The sequence below is a fragment of the Propithecus coquereli genome, unplaced genomic scaffold (genome assembly GCF_000956105.1).
Source record: "Propithecus coquereli isolate 6110/MARCELLA unplaced genomic scaffold, Pcoq_1.0 Scaffold578, whole genome shotgun sequence".
Classification (NCBI taxonomy): domain Eukaryota; kingdom Metazoa; phylum Chordata; class Mammalia; order Primates; family Indriidae; genus Propithecus; species Propithecus coquereli.
Genome location: NW_012151707.1, coordinates 624,799 through 640,365, shown reverse-complemented (window position 1 = coordinate 640,365; position 15,567 = coordinate 624,799). Strand labels below are relative to the sequence as shown.

Below are 15,567 nucleotides of genomic sequence, written 5' to 3'. Positions count from 1 at the left end.
CTGTACTCTAGCCGGGGTGACAAAGTGAGACTCTGTCTCAAAAAAAAAAAAAAGAGAGAGAAATTGAGGGTCTAAGATAATTCTTGCAAGAAGTTTAGAGAAGGAAAGAGAGTGATGAAACTGAGGCCCTCTTCTTTCTTTTGGTAAGATTAAAGAGCCTGAGCAGTTTCACAGAGGGGAAAAAACAGGACAACTTCTCACAGCACAAAAAGCTGGCACTGCATTCTGTCTCTGTAGCAGCAGAACAGAACTTCCAACGATGAGACCCCTTTGCACAAAAGGACACTGCTTTCATAACAGAGTAACTGGAAGCATTACTAATGACCCTTTAAAAGCTTCAGTTGTCTGGCACCTTTAATTAACATCTAAATAGATAACATATCTTCTATAATTATAATATGGAAATGTCTATGAACAAAATAGATACATTTTTTGGCAAATGCCTAGGGAAGAATGGTGTCTGTCAAGTTCATCCAAGGTTTCAAGCAGCAGCATCTACACAGCCAGGGTGTGGTCAGTGTTTGGGGACGGAGGTAAATACCCGCAATCCGTGCATACCTTTGATTTCTTCTTTCAGTGCCTAAGGAAGTAAAAGAGCATGTCAGTTTTTGTGTATTTGACAGTGCTTACAGTAATTCTCTGAGAGTAACTTTATATAGCTCTATATCTGAAGAAGACTTTGTACATACTTTGTTTAAGCAACTTTTCTTTTTGAAAAAAAATTTTTAATTTTTTTTGAATCAATAACATCTAACCTGGCTTAAAAATCAAAAGGCGTAAAAAGGCATCCAGTGAAAGTCTCCTTCCCCGACCTGTCCCCCAGGCCCCATTTCCAAATAGAGAATTGTTGCTGTTAGTTTCTTGTGTATCTTTACAGGGATTTAAAAAATGCACATTTAAGCTAATATGAATATATTAATATATCCCACCCCACGACCTTTTAAAAACACAAATGGTGAACATTCCAAACACATTGCTCTACACTTTTCTTTTCCCCCTAACCATCTACCTTGGAGATCTGTCTGTATTAGGCTAAAGGAGTTCTCATTCTTGTTTGCATCAGCACAGCAGTCGATTAGATGGGTGCAGTATACCTTTCAACCTGTCCCCTGGTGATGAACTTTTAGGCTGCTTCCTGTATTTTGCTATTTTGAGCGAAGAGCATTCTTTAAAATGAGCTGTTCTTTGAAACCACACCAATTAATACAAATTCCCCAATTTTACTTCAGAGCAGGAAATAACATCACAAAGTAGTCATGAGACTTAAGGCTACAAATGGTCTGAGGGCCCAAATCTGAACAAGCCACCACAGTCAAATAGATATTTAGCCCCAGCAGTACCAGCAGACAGAGAGGTTACAAGGATCAGAGGGAGGCTTGGACCTCTTAAATTTATAATCAGTGCAGAGGAAGAGACAAAGTGCTTTTATACTAGGCCAAAATCTGATAATCATAGTGGGATGGGCATTTGCTTTTTTTCCTAGTCAGTTAAGCAATTTCCTTTCTCTTGGGGAATACTTCCTTTTCCACTTTAGACATTTCTGGTGGGACTATTGATTGCCCTGATACTGATGTAGTCATGTACCACTGGCCCAGCCTATGACTGGCTCAGGGATGGCACATGATCCCAGCTGGGCCAATCAGAAACTTCCCTAGGAGGCCAGCACAGTGGCTCATGCCTGTAATCCCAACTACTTGGGAGGCCGCGGTGGGAGGATGGCCTTGAGCCCAGGAGTCTGAGGTTGCTGTGAGCTGTGATGATGCCACTGTACTCTAGCCAGGACAAAAGAGCAAGACTGTCTCTAAAGAAAATAAAATAAAATCAGCATGGATAATACATAAACTGGGCCTTAGTCTGGTTGAACATGCCGTCCCAGGCCCCAAATGCTCTGTCACCAGATCTGGGCAATTGCAGCCATTCTGAAGCAGACATTAGGTGTGTTAATGTACCCATCTGTAAAACAGTCTCAAAGAGAGGCTAAAAAAAAAAAAAAATCTTCAAAGCATATATTTTTTAGTACTATGTTTAGAAATACTATTCAATATGTGACAATAACATTGTGGTAGCATTGTGTAATGTGGTAGCATTATACAAGGAAATGCAAAATAACTATTGGCTTGTTTTCAATTTTGAATAAAATTCATATTTGCCTACAGTCTGATTCCAGATAGTCCCAGATTATATTTTTCTCAGGTCTCAAGTCCTGCTTGTGTGATTGTAGTATTGCATTTTTCCTTCCTAGGACCGATGGTAAAAGTCACCAGCCTGGCTTGGCAGGCCCTTTCAGATGCTGAAGGCCAGTGGCACAGAAGCGCTGTGGTGTCTACTGACCTGATTAACCATCTGGTGCTGCTGGACGGTTCTTTTCTCCTTAAATTCTTCTGATTCGATTTTAATTTCATACATTGCCCCACAGCCTCCTAAAATAACCACAATTCAAAAGCATTTCAATTATTATGTTATGGCAGCTACAATCCCATATGTCCTTGAAGGTCTGAATCCAAAGGAGGTCTCAATATTATTATTCATCGTGAAGGAAAGCTGCCCCAACTGTTAGGGAAAGATCACAGCTTCCCACAGCTGACCACAAGTTCCTCCTGACAGGTGGCCTCAACCCAAAACATGCTCTTCCTTTTGCAAGGCAGCTGCACTGCTCAGGATTATGACTTATGGGCAGGAAAGATGAGGAGCAAAGCATGGACAACCTAGGGAATGTGGAATATTCCCTTTTATTGGCCAACAAATGCCATAGAAGAAGGTGGGAAGGAGTGAATTTCAGGGTTCCTCCTTCCAAAGGACCAGCAATTGGTATTTTTTAAAGTGCAAAAATATACTAAAATTTGGTATGAAAAATGTGTGTGATGCTATCCACATCAGGGACATAGCAAATGTGCTAGGCCCGGAGCTGCTCAGGGCTGTCTGTGGCACCTCTGGGTCTATAGTGCAGCACCCAGGATTTTATCCGGGGCTTCGGGAGGGGGAAGATTTTTGGTGAAGCCCTCAAGGCAAAGCTTGGTGGACCCATCCACCCCTGCCCGAGCTCTGCCTCCACGTGGCTAGAGAGCTAGCGCTGATGTGCTGACTGCTGTGGCATGACAACGTCCCCTGCACTGTTAACATCAGGACGTGGCATGAGAAGTGCAATTTATTCAACAGGTTTTGTTTTGCTTTGCATATAATGTGCTCTAGGAGCCGGAGTTTTGGTTAAACCCAAGTTCCCAACCTTGATTCCCTTTCTGCACTCCGTCCAGGGCTAGGCAGAGCCAGACTAAGGGGGCAAGTCCCACCCTGGGCCCTGGGCAGGTGCAGAACTGGTGACATCAAGGCCCCAGCACTGCCCCGGAACCCCTGTGGAGCCCTCACTTGATGTACCATTCCAGTAGATTGATTAATTTCCTATAGTTTCCAGAATAAAATCTACTTGTGAAACTTTCTCCCAAATCCTTGTAAATGCTGTATTCTCAGTGAAGTCAGCTCTCGTGGCAATGCAGAGTGGCAAAAACCGCACCTATGGGTGTGGAGAGATTCAGGCTGATGCCCATCTAGCTGTTCTGTGTGTGTGTCTGGATAAAGGGCCTATCTTCCCCTTCCTGTGGGTGCGGAAGCTGGTTCCCCAGCCTGCTCCTAACACAGCCAGCCTGAACTTCTGAGGTGCCTGTGGCCACCTGAGAAAGACAGGGCCTGGCTGTGGCTGGTGACTAGGCTTGGAACAGAGTCTGCCTGGGTCCTCGTTCTGGTTCCAGTTCTCCTCCTGTGGAAAGTAAGGCAGCTGGACAGCTGGGTCTGCTCCAGCTCTGGCATTCTAGGGTTTCAGAAGAAAGTGAGGAGATTAGAGTAAGGCCCATCCTGCTGTCAAATGAAAGACTGTGGTCCTGAGCTCCAGGGTCACTGAGAGGGACCTCGTCTGAGTCCTCCCCGCTGGGCCTTGTCCCCACAGTTTCCCTATGAGGTTTCTGAATCCTCACCTCCGCCCCATCAGGTGGGAGCAGCCGAGTTCCATCTGTCCAAAAGCAACACACGCTGAGAAGCTCCTCACTCACAGGCGGCAAGTTCCCTGCTGCAAGCCCCTTGCCCTCTGCCCCTCCTCCACAGGGCAAAATCTTACCAAAGCTCCGTGGGCGAGATGGGAAAACCTTACCTGAAATGTCGGTGACTTTGATAGCTGTAGCTCGAGGAAAATTTTCTTTGAGAATTTGGGTCACTTTGCGCTCCCCCTCAGTCTGGGAGGCAAACATCCGATGGGCAGAGTGGAGAAGAGGCAGCTGCCACAGAACAGAGGCAAGAGGATCAGGCGAGAGCAAGATGCCACTGCCCCCCAGGCCGGGCCACTGTGCAGGCCGCACCTGCCACTCCCCTGCAGGACAGGCCCTGGCCCTCGACAGTGCAGCCATGGGCTCATCAGAGGGGCTATGTGGTGTCAGGTGTCCATGTAAGCCCCCCAGGGTGCCGAATAAACTTGTTTTTTGAGGCGGAAGATGATTGTAAACAACTCAGTTTGACTCTACAGACAAGGCCCCAAACCTAATTCAATAGATGTTCAATTCTTCATGATAATGCCACGAGAGAGACACTATTATGATGACAGTTTTGTAGTTGAGGAAACTGAGGCATTGAGTAATATGCCCAAGGTTGCATCCATTAGTAAAATGCAGAGCCAGGAGAGGCCCCGCTAGGCTGCTGTGCCATTGGCCACCCACTGCCCTGCATGGTGGGGCCACACTCCACCCACCCTTGTGCCTGATTAACATGCCACACCCTCCCCAGTAGGTCGTGACCTCATGACCCATAGCTGAGCTTGCACCACGCACCAACTCCCACTGGGGAGAAGAGTCAGAATTCTATTAAATGACCTTAAGAATGAACATTTTTGGATTATTTACCTTTGGCAACTACCTACCCCCCGCCCCATAGCTACTATAGGGAGCCAGTGCTTCTGGTAGAACATGTCTCAACTCTTAGGCTTGAAGGAGCAGAAAGCCAGGTCGGTAGCCGAGTGGCTGGGCCGAGCACATGCTAGAATGGAAGACCAGGAGTCAAGCGTGGCAGGCCTTGAATGACAGATTGAATATTTAGTATTGTGTTAGACCGGTGATGTGACTCCAGGTAATGTGACCTGGGCTCTCGGTAACCTGCAGGAAACAGTGCCTTATGGAGCTAGTCAGGAAAGACACCTGAGTTAAGAAGCATTACAAAGGAAGACGCACCAGGCACTGGTCCCTGACTGGACACTGATGGCAGGTGGGAGGATACGGGCTGTTCTGTGGGTGCTGGTGTTGAAGTCTCCACCCCTTCACCCCTGAGTCCTGCCCATCCTCAGGCCTTTCCTGATGGTTCACAGAGGGTCCTGTGTCACAGAATGTCAGAGCACCTTCTTTAAAATGAGCTGTATACTGGCTTTCTCACCACTGTTCTTAAAAGCCAGGACTGAGTCTGTACTGTTCCAGCAGCATCCCAGGGCTGACCCCAGAGGAGGCCCTCAGAAGCACTTGGTGATGGGTGGATGAATGAATGCGCAGGGTAGGAACTACTGCATTAGGGGCATGCCCGCTGGGCACCGGCAAAGGAGTCTGGCAGGCAGTCTGAATGCAGGTCAGGAGAAAGGTCCCACGTTAGGCTGCGTGCTGTATGGAGGGACAGAAACTTGATGTTGTGACCTGGGTAGGATTGCTGGGGCATGGAGCTGCTTCTGGGGGCAGAACCGTGGGGTGCAAAGCAGAGGGTAAGCAGATGGCAGGCAGAATCAGCAATCACTAAGGGATGAGGGTGGCTAGCAGAGCCCCTTGGGAGAAGCCTTTCTTTCATCTTGGTAGATCTGTGGGCAGCGGTCTGTAACAGAACGATCCGACTGACAACATTCCCCCGATGACTACTGTCCACGCTGAAAGTCACCAGCGCGGAAGAACTCCTCTTCATGCATCGGGGAGGCAGGATTAAGACCAGGACAGAAGGAAAATGAGAGGAAAACAGAGAAGTGGACGAGGTGAGGCAAAGGATGAACCAGAAAGCGGGAGAGATCAGGAAAGAGTGGGAAGTGCCCTCTGCTGGGCTTCTGCTCCGCGTGTGTGGGACTTGCGGAGGATCAAGGTCAGAGGCCCAGTTGACGTCCCCATGGTCCAGGCCCCTCTGCAGGGCCCTGAGCCCACCCCTTGACCCCGGGCTATGATTCCTGTCTTCGGCTTTGTAAATCAACATTTCCTGTTCCCGTGCTCGCGGTATTATGAGTGTTCATGTGTCTGTCTCCCAAACCCCCAACCTCCTCCCAGCTCGGGAGCTCCCCCAGAGCGCGCCGGGGCCTGATACTTGTCCGAAAGTCGTTGTCATGGAGTGAATGAATGAATGAATGAATGAAGAGAGAAAGGAAGGGGAGGCCCCTCGGGCCCTGTACCGCGCCCCCCGGGAGCCAGTCTTTGAGCCGCGATGGCGGCCGGTTCCGCGGTCCCTCCGTAGCTCCCGCCCCGGGGAGAGCAGCCCCGGCCCCCGCCCGCGCTCACCCCGCGCATCCCCCGGAGCACAGGCTCTGCGGCAGCCGGGATCCACGCTGCCATGCCCGACCTACGCGGCCCGCCGCCCGAGGTCGCCGTGTCTCCCGCAAAGCGAGGAGCCAGGGACCTGGAGCCGCCGCCGTGCGCGAGGCCGCCCCCTGCCGCCCGGAGGCCGCCGGCCGCCTGGCCCCGCCCCGGCCTCGTCCGGGCCCCGGGGACGCGCCTGCCCGGAACCTGCGGCGTCAGCTGCCTCCCGGCCCTGCGCTCCGCCCCCGCCGGCGACGGCTCCTCCTGCCTCCCGGCGCCTGGTTCCACGGTAGGGTCAACATCGTCTTCCTCCCCAGCTTAGACACGCTCCAAGGTTCTCGGCGCTCAATACTGACTGTCCCGCATTCGAATATCCCTCTTGCCCTTGGAACTTCTCCATTCCCACTCCCCACCCCGGCAACCTGGCCTCTAAACTGAGGAGCGTGGGTTTCTCTCCAGGTAAGGGAACTCGTGGAAGGATTTCAAGGAGGGCAGTCGTTTTCAGATTTGCGCTTTAGAAAAATCACTCTGGCTCCTGTGAAGAGGAGTGAATGTAGGAGCTGAAATTGGAGACGACGGCAGGAGTTCTGTCAGGGGGGCAGTCTGCTCTCGGTTCTTGGTATGCTGTGAGCTGAAGAATGACTAGACACACCAAAGTGTCAAGTCCAGCCTCTTGGCGGACTGTTATCCTAGTTCTTTAGCTCCTTGCTTGGGAGGGGAGGGGGGCGGATCACAAGCAGGGCTGGTGCGACGGAGTGGTCACAGCAGGAAGCAGTTTCACGTGAGTAGCTTTTTATCGTTAAAGCATGCCCTCCTTCCCCAGGTGTAGCAGTTGCTCTGGATAGGATTAAGGGTGTGGCACCGCCAAAACCGAGTGCCTGCCCTTATCCTTCTTCCTAGGTGGGGCAATTGCTGGAGGCAGCACCAAAGCAGGGCACCCTTGTCCTTAGAAGAGCCTGAGATCCTAGCTATCTACCTACCAGTTCAAGGCTATTGCAGTTGTCCCAGTGAGAATTGAGGGGCTTCAACTAATCCAGTGACAGGAGGGGTGGGAAGAGTGGGTTGCGACACTTAGGAAGTCACTGAAGAGAGTGACTGGATATGGATGGAGCATCAGGGTGGGAAAGATATCTGGCCAAGTTTTTGGCTTAAACAATGACATGGATGTAGGAGAGTTAGGTGGGGGCTGAGGGGGGACTGACAAATCCGGTTTTGAATTTGCCTCAGTTTAAGGTGTCACAGGACACGGGCCTAGCAGAGGCCACAGGCTGTATGTAGAGTTATGAGAATGCAGCAGGAAGCTGACGCCAAGAGGGATGGGTCAGACTGCCAGCAAACCCACCCAGCCTCTGGAGTACTAGTACTGCCAGACAAATTAAGGCCAAAATCCAAACAAACCCTTTGTCTCTCTAGCTGTATTTCTCTGCAGCATGTGGTCTGGTGGTACCCTGCGGGACTTACTAGCTTTTTGCTGTTGCATTCTGGGCTATGCAATCAATACCTTCAGCCTTGCCTTTGGATGGATTGCACCTTCAGTTCTTTACAGTGATTGACTAAAAATATGCTAATTTATTCTAATATTAATTGACTCCTATGTTCTGGTCTTCATAATTTCTCCTTTGAATAATTGTTAATAGCCTCTTCCACATTTTCTGCTTGGGATTCCTTAAAAGTTACATTGGTGTGGTTAGGGATAATTTGCTTTTTTCTTCATTGGCATCAATGATACAGTTAAAACAGTCAAAAGTATTTTTTCCAGTGGTGTTGTAGTGGTGAACCATATTCAAACCACGTGGTTCAGAGGGAGACCCACCTCCAATTCTAGGAGTGGAAACATAACCTAGCTCTGGCCAATCAGACAGGGATTGGGTTAGGTTGACCCATGACCTCAGCCAGACCAATGAGAATTGGCCCAGAGACTTTTTTGGAACTAAAGAAAAGAAATGATCTTTTTCAGCTGTGTTGCTGAGCTGGTAGAAAGCCTGGAGCTGCAGGCAACTATCTTTGCAACCACGTGGACAGAGCTACTTTGGAAATGAAGCAGACACACAAGAAAGAGCTAAGAGGAGAAAAATGTTAGACTTTGCTTGTGCAACTGGAAACCAGCAGTGCTGGAAATGAGCACTAAAGCCAGTTTAATTGGCTTTGTTATATGTTATGCTGATTGGTATTTGCAGAATTACTCCTTTCCTTTATTGAAAATGGTACTTTTGCTTATTTCCAACCTTCCTTTTCTCCATAATTTAGAAATTGCCCACATTATCTGTTACTCTGAACTATTGCCTATCTGTCCCACCCTCTTCCCCTTACTGTTTCCACAAGGCTGCCAGAGCCATCTGAAATGGAAACATTCACTACTTAAAATTCTTCAGACTCCCCATCACCTACAGGCAAAAACCTGTCTGCACAAACTATGCTGTTTGGTTATGCAATGGCCTGTCTTTTAAGCCAGTTCAAGCCTTGTCTTCTCCAGAGAGCCACCTCTGACCACCCCACAGTAAGCTTAGTGCTTGCACCTTATAACCTTTGTTGCACTTATGGCCCTTTACAACTATCAATTATGTATAATATGTGTTTATTCCCACTGGTCTATAAACTCCATAAGGACAGAACCTTGCTTGAGTAATCTATGTCAACAGTCCAGCATGGGACAAAAAGTGCATGCACTGGGATTATTCAATAGAACTGACAGGTTTAGCAATTTGAGCTCAAGTTTGAATTTGAACCTTTTCAAAAAAGGATTTGCAGGACAATCTCACCAATCTTGGACTTCCAACATAACAGTTCTGGTATAATTTTTTACAACAAAAGCAAGTAAAAGGTGTGTTTTACTTTGTTATGATTAAAGTGAAATGACTTTAGTCCCAGGAAATAGGTCAGTCCTTTCTGCACCTTTTTTTTTTTTGCTGTGAACTTGAGATTCTCTTATCCTCACTTATATCAGTCCATGATCACTCCCAGCTTTCATACATACAATATTTACATCTACACTAACTGCAGGAAACTCCTTAGGCAGGATCTCTTGGATACATCTTTTTACCTCACTGGAATGACTGTTAATTGCATAGTCATTCTATTTTACAGTGCCTTCTAGTAGAATTTCTGCAAATGCAATCCAGAGAAACAGAGGCCTGACTTACTATGTACTAGCTATTTGAACTTGTCCAAACTTTTGTGACATGGTACGAATAACACTGAAAAATTTCTAGCGTACCTCTCAATTGCCATCACTTCCTTAGGTATGGATTAAATGAGATAACCTCCTAAAGGATTCCCCTAAGACTACAGGCACCAAGCTTTTGTCAGACGTGGCAGAGACTGACATCTAGTGGCCAGTGATAATGGTGCAGGTTGTAGTGTCCGTACCTAATAGGTACATCAATGGGGTATTTACTACAGAAAGGTCCAAGGCATGGTTTGGACATTGTTTCTGGCTGTGCAAATTAGAAGCCTGACTCTGGCCCTCCCAAAGATTATTTGGGTTATTCTACTACTCTTTATAAAGTTCGAAATAGCTTTCAAAGGCTTAGCCATTAGATACCCTTACAAACTTTTACCATTTTTGCTATCAATTTTAAGCCTACTACTGAAAATGTCTAAAGAAATCCAATTGCCAGCTTACCCATCTTATACAAAATAAGTGTTAACCTATTCTACTTAGCCACATTCATTAAGTTTTAAAATTAATTCAAAATATGGCAAAACAAATTCTAGCACTACTATTTTAAACAGATCTAAAATGCATCTGTAATTTGGACCTCTAAAACTAACTGCAAGTATTTCTCCTATAATGGTGAAAAATGGCTGTATGGGGGTGGCAGGGGGATGTTTTAAGGATATATGCTGAGTACTCAATTTTAAGATCAGAAAATTATTAAGTCCAGTCCCTCTTCCCTTTCCTCAACCTCACAACCAGGAATGTACAAAGAGATCCAGAACTTGGTTTGCATGGTAGGAAGGACACTACTTACTTTGTCTGGCATAGGTTTCAGCCAATGTCACCAGAGGCATCATTTGTTTCTTAGGGTGGGTCCTGGTAGTACACAACATACTTAGTTGATTTAGGAACTTCCCTTTTTGTAAGGGCTAGGAAAACATTTTAGCTACTAAATGATATGCAAAGATAACTTTCCAAATTTAAGCTGTACTCAAAAATCCATAGAACCTACGAAAATCTCCTTTCCACATTTAAATAGAAATATTTTGAGACACAAATATGTTGAGAAATATGTTGAGACACAAACATCAATCAGTCATTTTTTGCTTTCAATATATTTTATTCTGATGAAGTTACAAAAGTAGATACAAAATATTTTTTTAAAAGTACAGTTAACTGACTTAGAAAAATAGATAAAGCCCCTAAAGGTTTAAAAATACAACATAAATTTTTTATGTAAAGAACATTTAAAAATATTTTAGATGGTAACCAAGACTAACTTATGCAAACCATTTTTGATGTAGACCAGAATGTTGTTCTATAAGCACTCTATAGCAAACTGGTAATCCGTCTGGATTTACAGAATACTTGTTTGGAATATAATCTGATAATGAGAGAAATCTGAAGTGAATTTCAATGCAGTTGCGTCAGTAAAATTACTGCTACGACATGTACTATTGTCCCCCAAAGCCTTTTACAGTACTGAATCAAAACTGAATGCAAAATAGAATGACCAAAGGACTAGTATTTTCCCTCTTTGCCAGAATTCTACAATAGTAGAAACCAAATCCACTTACTGAACTGATCTCAGGAGGAGATAATTTGCCTGTTGAAGGTGCTCAATGTGTGGTGTCCAGGCCGGCATTTTTCAGGCCAGGGTTTCATACTAACAGGAGACAGCCTCCTGTGACAAGGCAGCAGTAGCAACCAGCACCATCACTGGGGCTGCTTAGAAACAACTTTCTAGGACTCATATTCTTTGGGCCCAATTTGTTAACGCTTATGAGGTAATGATGTCATGTTTGAGAAGCTCTACTTCTAGTATAATTTCATTGCTCAGAGAGAAGGCCAACAGTATAATCAGAAAACTACAACATTTGCAAAAGTTAGTATCACCACCAGGATTGTTTCTCTTGCCTCTGAACTACTAGAAAAACTTTATCTTTGTTATCAAAATCATGGTGAGTACAGATTTGCATTTCTCAAGTAAGCAACTACATGAGTTAGGGCTCTATGAATCTAAGATGAAAGGAAATACTTTGTTAGGTAGCAGCCCTATAATATCGCTTTATTCACAATCTGAAAAAGAATAAAGGATACATTTGGCTGCCAATACAAAAACTGTAGTTTAGGAAAGTTTGAATATTTAAACAAAAATCTGTACATCATTGCCCAAGTTTTTTAAATGCCTGAAAATTAAAGCACCATAGGATCAACTGCCTAATTTAGCAGGCACTCTCCACCCCGTGATTGTAATCGTGTATGAGGAGCAGAGCAGACACTGAGAGGAGCTGACTTCTGATTAGGAGGGCAAGAGGAGCAAGTGCTGTGGAACAGCAGATCCTGGGCATGGAGAGAAATCAAAAGCGAGCAAAGAGATTGTTTCTTCAAACTCTTATCCAAGGTTGGCCCTCCAGCCAAGTTGGAAAAGGCACCATCCTCTTTCTATTCTCTCCCCTTCCTCCAATTCTCCTCCTGCCCTCTACTCCCTGGCCTTAGAAGTAAACAAATAATACTAACACTAATGTTTAGGTGCACTGTTGCTTAAATCAGATTGGCTTGGGAACCTGATAATGTTTTTATTTTTATTTTTTTAAAAAAGACATTCTGAGTCTCAAAATAGCAACAAGTTTTTGATATATGTCCAATTTTATAAGCTGCTTTTACTACTGTCCTAGCATATGATCATCTTTGGTTCATTTTGGAACTTAAGGAGGATTTGGAAAGGGAGGATTTCCATCACTGAAACTAAATGGAGAAAAGTGAGAACTCTTTTGTTTGAGGATATCTGAAATATTAGAAATGATGATCAAAGTACAACCCTAGTTGAGAAACATAATTTCATTCCTTGTAGACTTAAAAAAAGGTAAAGCCAACAGTGTGAAGTTGAGAGGCAGTTACATTCTAGGTGGCATCTAGAAATCTGCTTTCTTGTTCGCAAATGATCAACATAGAGAAAATGGCTGAATTTTGGACCTGCGGATAAGCTTAAAACATGGATTTTGGAATGTTTCATAGAGGGCTTTTCTCTTTTTTTATAAGTGACTATCCCACTCTTTCTAATTCCTCACTGATGTATGGGTTAAGCCTAAATTAGATTAAATGTTTTATTTCTCTTAAAATTCTGTATATATTTAAGAATTTATTGAAACCGAGTTATTAAAAGTGGAGTTTCTAAGCAATTCTTTTCTTTATAGTCTAGTGGAATAAAACAAAACAAAACAAAAATCTTATCAAACCTAACCTTTATCAAAGCCATCAAGGAGGTTGGTGAGTACTTTGCAAAAACCACAGCTCTGAAACACAGAATGTTCATGAACTTAAAGCTTTGCCAGTTGGGCAAGTCTTCCAGTACACTTATTGTGCCTCTGTACATTTAAATAGCCAGCTAGAGTTTACTAAATCCAAGGAACCAAATGAAAAATAGATGTTTTCTTCACTAAAGGGGAAGATTCTTTTATCCCAATAGAAAAAGAACAATTTCAAGTTTTGATACAAAAACAATTAAAACAGGATAAAGCCCCTATGGGAGCTCAACCCATCTTTTGAATATTAACAGAATGAAGATTTTTTTTTTACTTATTCCTCCCATTTTGTCTCCTATAAACACACACACACACTCTAAAGAATACATAGCACACCAAAACTTTAGCTGTGTTACAAAATGTGTACGCCTTCAAGGTTTCTTATCGTGGTTCTCCTTAAGTCTTATCCTTATTGGGATAAAGTTTGTGCATTTCTCCACTACTTTTAACTAAGGCTCAAATCACAATAAAACATAGAAGTAATTTTTTAATAAAAGAAAACAAAATAATCAAATACTCTCAATACTTTGTTCCATTCTCTTATCCAGAATTTCAAGGCCTCTGGAAAAAAAAGAATGAAAATAGTGGCTTTGAGGCCTAAGTTTGTCATATTTTTGGGAAGTGTTTTTTTTCTCAGCCAAAAGCTACATATTAAATTAACATGAATGAAGCCTTTCAAAATAAAAACTTGTAAGATTTTTTAGAAGCCATAAAAAATTTACTTCTGATACATACAGTCCTAATAATTTAGATAGATGTGAATAAAATTCCAAATAAAGATTAAAAAATAAAGTCACTTTAAAAATAACTTTGGTTACTTTCTCATTCCACATATGCCATATAATGATTTAAACTGCAATCATGGATTTTGAAAAAATATACGTGTATCTTATCCATAAAAACACTAACATACAAACTTCAAACTAAAAGGTTATCCAAAGTGACACAAACATTCTAAATCTTAAGGAGTCTTGAAAATACCTTTCTGTCTGTAAAATAAAATAAAATTGATCTGATTGTGTTATTAGGAAATTTGTTCTGGAAACTTATTAATTATTGGTGGAAATTCTTAACATCCATTATGCCATAACCTGAAACAGACTCAAATCATTTTCTTGAGTAAAAGAATCATAAGTAAACATAAACTAAAGGCTAGTCGTCACATATTAGAACGAAGTGTTACTCTGTGACAATAACAGGAGTGGTCATACAGCACACCTCAGATTTGGCTGTGTCCTTAAAGGTCTCACTCTGAAGCTATTAGGCCAACCTACCTTTGGGACAATTTTATCAGCAGACAATGTATCTTTTTATCCTGTTTTCTTAAAGTTTGTATCACTAGTCTATAACAGACAGCAATGAAATAGCTCTAGCAGGAGATGAAGCAAGAGGGTAACTGTGTTCTGGAAGAAACATTTATCTGTCTTTGGATCCAAGTTTCTCAATTAATTCCTGAAGAGGTGCCAACTCACGCCTATCAATCAGATTAAACTCCTAAAAAGAGAAGAAAAATAAAATGTAAAAATGGATCTAAAAAATTAAAACTCTTTAAATGTCTTTTAGAGATGAGATTCCCAGTCTAGTTTTCTGAAACCCAAAAGAATGGTGAAATAATTTCTGTGAACATTTAAAAATAGGATTGTTTTTACTTTCTTTTTAAAAACATTGGTGTGGTATCATGATGTATATATTTTGTTGTCCCAGGTTCCTGACATACAGTTCCTAAAATTCTTGGAATCTCCAATGTCTTTTGTATGCTAATGAGATGACTGGTAGCTGGGGGGCCCTAGAGAGCTTCAGGATGGAGGCTGGTCACCGGAAAGACCAAAGCTTGATTAGAGGGTTGGGACGTTCAGCCCCACCAGCCCACCTCTGGGAAAGGGAGAGAGGCTAAATGATGAGCTGATCACTGATGGCCAATTATATAATCAATAATGGCCAAGTAATGAAGCTTCCACAAAAACCCAAAAGAACGGGGTTCAGAGAGCTTCCAGATAACTGAACAGGTGGAGGTTCCTGAAGGGTGATGAGCCTGGAGAAGGCATAAAGCTCTGCACCCCTTCTCTCATATCTGGCCCTATGCATCTCTTCCATCTGGCTGTTCATCTCTATCATTTGTAATATCCTTCATAATAAACTGGTAAATGTAAGTAAATGTTTCCCTGAGTTCTATGAGCCACTCTAGCAAATTAATTGAACCCAAGGAAGGGGTTGTGGGAACCCTGATTTATAGCCAATCAGTCAGAAGGATAGGTGACAACCTATTGTTTTTGATTGGTGTCTAAAGTGGGGGACAGGCTAGTGGGATTGAGCTCTCAACTTGTGGGATCTAACACTACCTCTAGGTAGACAGTGTGAGAACTGAATTGAACTAGAGGACACCCATCTGTTATCTAATGTAGAATTGATTGCTTGCTTGGTGTGTGTGTGAAAATCCCCACACAGATGGTCACAGAAGCATTCTGTGTTTTGAGAGTATAGCAGGAGAAACTGAGTTTGTTTTTTCTATATCCTTACAACAGAGGACTTATTACATAAGCAACTCTAGGTATAAGTATGATCTTTACTGCGTTAACATTAAAATCAAAACTATATA

General features: G+C 43.6%; 1 protein-coding gene across 2 annotated transcripts; it reads right to left on the bottom strand.

Annotated features, from left to right (window-relative positions):
* Positions 1-321: 321 nt before the first annotated feature.
* On the bottom strand, positions 322-6,661 carry BOLA3 (bolA family member 3). Of its 2 annotated transcripts, XM_012658169.1 has the most exons (4): positions 6,492-6,661; positions 4,139-4,262; positions 2,332-2,420; positions 337-580 (listed from the first exon to the last, which is right to left on the bottom strand). In XM_012658169.1, the coding sequence occupies exons 1-4, from the start codon at positions 6,543-6,545 to the stop codon at positions 515-517; spliced, it is 333 nt and encodes a 110-aa protein (XP_012513623.1). In that variant the 5' UTR covers positions 6,546-6,661; the 3' UTR covers positions 337-514. The 2 variants fall into 2 exon arrangements, with proteins under 2 accessions (XP_012513624.1, XP_012513623.1); XM_012658170.1 differs by lacking the exon at positions 2,332-2,420 and having other exon boundaries at positions 322-580; positions 6,492-6,586.
* Positions 6,662-15,567: the final 8,906 nt, after the last annotated feature.